General features: G+C 36.7%; 1 protein-coding gene across 1 annotated transcript; it reads right to left on the bottom strand.

Annotated features, from left to right (window-relative positions):
* Positions 1 to 1,529: 1,529 nt before the first annotated feature.
* On the bottom strand, positions 1,530 to 7,078 carry LOC104948477 (protein kinase C theta type-like; the record flags this gene model as incomplete). The annotated part of the gene is made up of 3 exons (XM_010774680.1): positions 6,720 to 7,078; positions 2,794 to 2,993; positions 1,530 to 1,590 (listed from the first exon to the last, which is right to left on the bottom strand). Coding segments are annotated over exons 1-3 (379 nt in total), but the record flags the coding sequence as incomplete, so codon positions are not given.
* Between the last annotated feature and the right edge of the window lie 578 nt (positions 7,079 to 7,656).

Below are 7,656 nucleotides of genomic sequence, written 5' to 3'. Positions count from 1 at the left end.
TGATCAGCACGCCAGCAATGTCAGTATAGAGCATGGGTGTCAAACTCAATTTCATCGAGGGCCACTTCAGCATTATGGTTGCACTCAAAGGGCCGGTTGTAACTTTAATACTTTATAAATATACATATTTAATATATATAAAATAAGGTAATAACTTCATAATTAACTCGGTCTGAAAGCAGAAGTCTAGGGCAAATAATTGCAAGTCTCTTCAGTGAGAACGTCACAAAATGATTTTTAAAAGAAAAGCTAAATGAAAAGTGACATTTTGAAAAAAAAAAATCAAATCTGAGAAAAGGACAAATTCTGAGAAAAAATTTGTAATTTCAGATGCATTGTGGGACATGTAGTTTATGGGCAACGTGCTTCTGTAAATCGCCATGTAACCGTATAACAAACATATTATATTCTTTGCAAGCTCTTGTGGGGCCACATAAAATGAAGTCGCGGGCCGGATTTGGCCCCCGGGCCTTGAGTTTGACACTCCTGGTTTAAACCGTCTCATATGCAAACATTTTCTCTGTTGCTGACTGATGTAAATGCTGCAGTTTAATATAAAAGATGGGAAGAGTTTTTACAATTAGTTTTTGACAACTTAATGTACCAATAATAGTTTGAGATTGCATATCTTTTTTTACATTTGTTTTGAAAAATATTCTTCTTCAAGACCTTTTTAAACCCACTAGATTTTAAAGAGATATTTTCATTTTTATCGATAATCATTTTGTCAATTCTTGAATTATTTTGCAGAAACATATCAGCTAATTTTTGCAAATATTTATCCCCTCATTTGCTATGTACTGCTTTTAATCTTATTAATCTGTAAGGAGTCTCATTGCATCTTAATATAAAAGAAAATGTGCTGCTCATGTAAATATGTGCAATATAAGATAATCAATCATGTTAGATGATTGAGTGTTTATGGAGTTCAGGAGGAAGTGCCATAGATGAAATTGTCTCTGTGTAGCAGCTGCCTTACCACCTGTTGTTCTGAGCAGCGATTTCCTATTAGCACGGTCTATTCTTAGAACACATGAGATGAGTCCTTCCTTTAGTTCTCAGTGACTTCTCAAGCATTTGGTTGGTTAATGTCAGTAAAGCCCCATTAAACCACACGCACGCAGTGGGCAGGGACTGAAAGGTTCTTCTTTTTAATTAGAAAAATGTGGGTAGTGTGGTCTACTTTCTAAAATAACTTTGTAGTGATTAAACTGTATATATTTCAGACACTTCAGCAATACATAGTTTGGCTTAAAAAAAAATGTAAGTAAACTGAAGACCACAGCAGATCATCAAACGTTAAGGATTAAAAAAGCATTTCCTTTTTGACACTACAACTTTATCATTTCCGAGCATTAAGATGACTATCTTTTATTTTCACTTTCAGTTTGACTGATTTTGTTTAGCAATGTGATTTCATCGTTTCAACAAATATGAATTTGGTTGCAGATGATGGTAACCCCAGAGTGTTGCAGTATATTGTAGTTTGACGGGCAGCAGGTGGAGTTATATAAGTATTAATGACTCACCAGTTTTCTCCAGATAATATTTGGCCTCCATCAGCAGGCGGCCCTGTGGCTTCAGGTCCAGCTGACACCAATCCAAGAAGAACAGAAACATGTGACTAAAAGCAGCATATCAGGACAGAATTAGATGTTGTGAATTGAAAAGGGAGGGATGTTGACGCGATAAACGTACAATGTAATATTCTAACTCAAACAGACATAGAGGACCAGAGTGGGGAGGAAATCTGAATGTTTGGTTTGATTTATCCACCCGATGCAAAGTCTTAAAATAAATAAATCCAGGAACAAGTGGATGATAAACATTAGCAGGGACGGCTTAACGTGCTTATAATTAAAGATGTTACCCAGACTAAAGTAGGAAGAAGGGCCTTTTGGGACCTTTTTGCTCTCATTAGATAGATGACTGGAAATTAACAATGATCCCCAGCTGGATTTAAACTGCAGACTATAAACACCTAATTTATGTACTTTTTAACATCTAAATAAAGCATGTTTGACACTTTGGGAGGACTATAAAGGAGGAAGACACATTAACAGTTTTAAATAATTGAAATAAAAGCTTCTGTGGTTAACCTTGCAAGAGGCCAAACTAAGAAACAACTGCTCTAGGATTAATAATTCATGCTCATTATTTTCATTCCAAATAGAAAATGCCTCCTTAACTTTTTTATTGGATTGTCATTATTATTGTATTAGTTTAAACACATGAGATCTTGGTATACAGTGGTGTTATGTATTCTAAGAAGGATTTAGTTGGGATTACTAAAACAGAGTTTGTTACACAACACAAGAAAAAACCCACCTAATCCCATTCTGTACATTTAAAGGGATCCAACACTATAAAATCCCATTCAAGGGTACAACATAGACTTCTTTAACTGCAGATATTTAATACATCATAGGAGGAGAGGCACAGGTTAATCTTATCAGAGATTTTATTATTTTTGCTTATGCTTTTCCTGGTATTACTTTTCATAAAACGCATAATGAATGTAGTTTAAAAAAGCCCATTTGTTCATTTTTTTAATGAATAAAAGACGGATTACCACTTCTAACATTTGCTCATTTGACTCGAAATTGAGTAAACCCACACACACACACACACACACACACACACACACACACACACACACACACACACACACACACACACACACACACACACACACACACACGGTATTCACCACATTTAGTAAAAATATATTTGATTGGTTCAGATCACACCATGAGTGTTAATATATATTGAAATGCTAATGTGAACACTCACCCAGGTCTCCAGCTTGCCATTCTCCTTCTTGCACCGCGTTGCCAGAGAGTCCAGAGCCACGGTGGCCTCGGACTTGAGCTCGGCCGTGCGGTCCTTCACCATCACGTGCATGATGCGCCCGGGGTGGATGTGGGCATCGAACGTGGTGCTCCATGGGGGGTACATTGTGGGCTTCTTCTGCTTGTGCACTTGGCCCTTCTCTGGAAAAACAAAAAGGAATAATGAGAAAGAAGCTAGTTAATTTGGCAGGTTCTTTACTTTTTGTTAATAACAGACAAAAGATAAGATATTTTAGAGATTTTCACTTTTTAGTTACTTTGATTCCAATAAATATCTAAAAAATCCTGTAAGAAAACCAAATAAATGTCCTACAAAAATTGTCATTCACTTCAGGAGTTTTAGAGTGTCTTGCCTTTTTTAAATCAGTATTTAAAATATGCTGACCTCATGGTAAAGGTGATTTAATTAGTAATAACATTTGCCATTCATCAGCACAATGGCCTTTTATTTTGTCCTAATGCTTACAACACTGTACATAACATCCAAAAATTGATAATTAAATTATAAAAAAATAAAAAATAAATTGCTAAACATATCCTGCTGCCCAACATAATCACTAGAGAACCAATTTGTATTAATCCGCCAATGAAAATAGTCCCCCAAAAAAAATCACCTTTTCTTATTTCTGTTTAAGTAAGGTCTTCTGTAAACAAGGTAATGCTGATTTATAATATTATCAAGCACTTTTTTAAATAGTGAATGTATGAATTTATTACTTTTTTTTTAGAGATCTTCAGAAAGAACAAATTGGCTTCCGGCTGAAATCACAGGTTGGAAATAACAAAAATATCTCCTGCCGGATCCTTTAAGGATTTAACATAAACATTTGAAATGTTAACATCTAGAAAATGGAGAAGATTTCCTGCCAGTGATGGAAAACCAACACCAGGAATTAATCCCTGGGAAAACGGATGAATGTACAGTGTTTCAATCTCTGGGGATTAGATCATATGTCATTTAAAAGCAGATAAATATGATTTCTTTCCATTCAAATATGGTAATCTTATGCAAAGTGTCATAATGGGTAACACATTTTGTTTGCAGTACATAATCATTTGACTATATTTGATCATTATAATTAGAACAATGGGTTAATATGTCCTGTATCGTTATCACAATATCAGTCAAAATGATCCCAATGAAGTTATTTTGTCCACATGGTGCAGCCATAGATACACCATGTAAACATTTCGCAGCCCTTTATGATTATAGCGTCACAGTTTTGAGGGATTAAATCATATCACATGGCCTAAACACTTCTGGTAATATACCAGGAAATAATTGACATCTGCTGATTTTTCCTCTGCAATATCATCACATATATCCACTTGCATAACGGCCACATGCCATGCTGCTGCCTCCAAAGTAAAGCCTGCTAAACTTTCTACCCCTAAAGTGATCTGCAGCCTTCTCCATCATCGGCTCATCGCCAGCTGCCGTCTGATGAAAGCACACCGTGTTTTCTCACATAGTCTACACCAGCTTCAAAGAAAGTTACCTCGCGGCAAAAAGAGGGGTGACATGTTCTGGTGTTAGACAGTTCCTGTGTTTTTCTGTGAAAACGTGCAACAATAGCATTTAGGTTGAAGTGTGCTCTCAGGTCTTTGCTGCCTTAAAAGAGTTTACATTTTTCAACGACACCACACAATTTATAAAGGAAAGACAGATTTTTAGCAGATGATCTATGATCTGTTTGTGTTTGATAAAGTATGTTTATTGGAGACGTTAAACCGTATACATTTAAAGTTATTGCTTCTGCCTTTCAAAACTGGTATAAATAGAATTTACGCAAAATCCTTAATCCTCATAAGGGAGAATTACCAAGCTTGTGGTATTATGAGTGAAGTACACTTGGCATTACAAGACCCCCTTAAGAACAACTAAACCAAGGCTTGTTGTAGTAAAACCCTACAACAAGATTGACTTGATTTCTATAAATGTGATTTCATATACGCTATTTCATTTAAGAGTAAACATTGAAGAAATGAATATTTGTAATATTCAATATAAACAACAATCTATATAAACTTAAACAATGTTCATTAAACTGGATTAAAAAAAGCAGACAAGTTAGAAAGTGCTAACTGCTAATTATGACACTTGCCTTAAAAACAACCCCATGATCGTTTTGAATGTTGCAGTCTGAATTTGGTCCAGAAAAATATAAAGCGCCTCAAACAATCTTTACTTTGTACTTGACTTCATAGCAAAATCTGTTTATCTAAGTCTTCCATCACTTTTATTTGAAGATGAATCAGCCGCAGTGCCTGATGGGAAAAACTATTTGTGTGTGTGTGTGTGTGTGTCTTTTTGGCCTGCCTGTGCGATTTGAACAGTTTTTCTGTTCCTGTACTTCACCTGAGTGTTTCCATTTGATGCTACTCTATACTTCTTCTGCACTACATTTTGGAGGCAAATAGTATATGTTTGATCAACTAATACATTATGATATATGAATACACTTTAGGTTAAGATACTCACAACATATAAAGTAGAAACATCTTTCAGTTTACCAGCTATAACAGTAACATATATGAGTTCACTATAGCATCAATAATCATGTTCAACAATAATTGATAGTACATTTTCACCTAAATGTAGCTCACGTTTACATTATTATGGCCGTTTTGAAGTAAATGAGCAGTATCAGGTTATTCCATATTTCCCCCTTTAAGTTGTATTGCTTGCTCATGTGTCATTCAGGCATGTAAACAGATGTGTATCTAACTTAGTGTGACATGAAAGTAAGATGAATGGTCCCTGCAGTGAGAGAGTAGTGTGTAGAATATTAACCGGGCCTCTCTGGGCTCAGTCTTGTGGTTTCAGGGAGGATAAGAAACATCCGAGCCCTCCTCTTTCCTCCCTCTCTGTTTTTAGCTCTATAATGCACTCATATTCCCCTGCGGATAAAGATAACCGAACGCAGAACAAAGATATCTGCTCCGAGTCTGTTATCACCCTGGGAAGTTTCCCAAAGATGTGACATTCAACAACTGCAATGAAGATATTGAAAAATTAATGAACTTTTAAAAGATGTATGCAGACACACGCCTTTCCAGTTCTATCTTTATCTCTTTGAGCCTGCCATCCTATACCTCACATCTCCTAGTGTTACATTATATATATCTATACAAATGTAAACGTACTCAGCTTTAGGGGCTTATAAGCGACATTTACAAAAAACAAACTGAAAGTGAAAAAGCTGATTGTCCAGAGACTATCAATGAGAATCCTGTCAATCAATCAATCAAAAACTTTATTAATCCCGCAAGGGGCAATTGGTTATGAGCAGCAGCTTATGTCATGTGCACAGGCAGGAACATACAAGAAGAAAACACACAGATACACCCGGGAGCACAGATGTGGATAATTCCAATTTACACTATAAATAGTTCATAGCATCACAATAATAAATAAATAAATAATCAAGTTAAAAGCCTTTCAAGAATTTAAAAGTTTGAGTGCAGAAGGGATGAATGATTTTGAAAAGCGTCATACTTTGCCTTATGCCACATTTTGCATTGTTATAGTCTAAAATAGTACTTCAACATTTTTATATTGATCCAAAACACCCAAGTGCTTACTGGACATTAAATGAGTTGAAGGGGAATTCATGTTTGTCAGAGAAAGAGCCAGTGAACATACGGTGCAAATGTTTCAGCTTTCATGAGCTGGAATTAAAGTTGAATCAATCTGTTATAGGCAGCCCGACTTTCACGTTAATGTACAAAAAGCTTTTACGTTTGACCCAGAGGTTAAAAACTGATGAGCAAGAGCCACATATCTAACAACCCAATGTTTTATTGTTTACGTCACACATAGCTTATATATTCCTCAAAATGGAAATCAACCCAGCAGTCCCTCACCTGTGTCGATGGCCTCCTTCATGTAAACGGCACAGTACGGGTTCAGCACCTCCTCATGGTAGGCCAGGCCCGGATCCATCTCAAACTTGGAGAACCCAATCCGCAGGAAAGGAGACATGGCTGCAGCTTTTCACGCTCAAATATCCAAACAACCTCCAGTAAACAGTTTAATAGGTGATATCTGAGGGCTTCTGTTCGCGCTTTAAAACCTCCTTTCCTCGCACTGCCCCTTTTTCACCAGAGTAAAGATAAGAGGAGGAGGAACCAAAGGAGGAGGTGTTTCTGTTTTTCCGACCTTGATGCTTTAAACTACCTGTGAGAAAAAGACACAGAGAAAGAGATATTACATCACTCGTAACCACACGAGCAAACTCTAACGTGAGTTTCAACTTGTTGTGCTGCAGCTGGCTCTCAAATCAGAGTCAGGACTTTTTATTTATCCTGGGGAAAATGGGTGTAGAGAAATGTGCTCCATTTTAGAATTAAATATAAACATATTTTGACAAAATCAGCAAACTTCGCCAACACATCAGAAAATCAAATCAAAAGTGTGTTATGTAGTGACAGGAAAATGTTTGAGGAGCCTTGTTCACTCCTCGAAAGCAAGAGAAAGATAATAAACAAGTTGAAATAAAACTACACATACCTTCAGGAGACGTAAGAAGCAGCTGTCAGCATTTCAAAACCTTGGGAACATTTGAAAAGAATGATCTTGTGTGATTAACTACACTAACTACTTGTGTTGCCTCCTCTGCAGCTGATTTGCTGGTGGCAAAGTCTTGTTGACGGTCGATGTGATATATGAGGCCTGCCAAAGAGGTGTGTGTGTGTGTGTGTGTGTGTGTGTGTGTGTGTGTGTGTGTGTGTGTGTGTGTGTGTGTGTGTGTGTGTGTGTGTGTGTGTGTGTGTGTGTGTGTGTGTGTGTGTGTGTGTGGAG

The sequence above is a fragment of the Notothenia coriiceps genome, unplaced genomic scaffold, assembly GCF_000735185.1.
Source record: "Notothenia coriiceps isolate Sejong01 unplaced genomic scaffold, NC01 NC01_scaffold00014366, whole genome shotgun sequence".
Taxonomy (NCBI): domain Eukaryota; kingdom Metazoa; phylum Chordata; class Actinopteri; order Perciformes; family Nototheniidae; genus Notothenia; species Notothenia coriiceps.
Note: the sequence above shows the minus strand (reverse complement) of the source record. Positions and strands in the feature narration are given on the sequence as shown.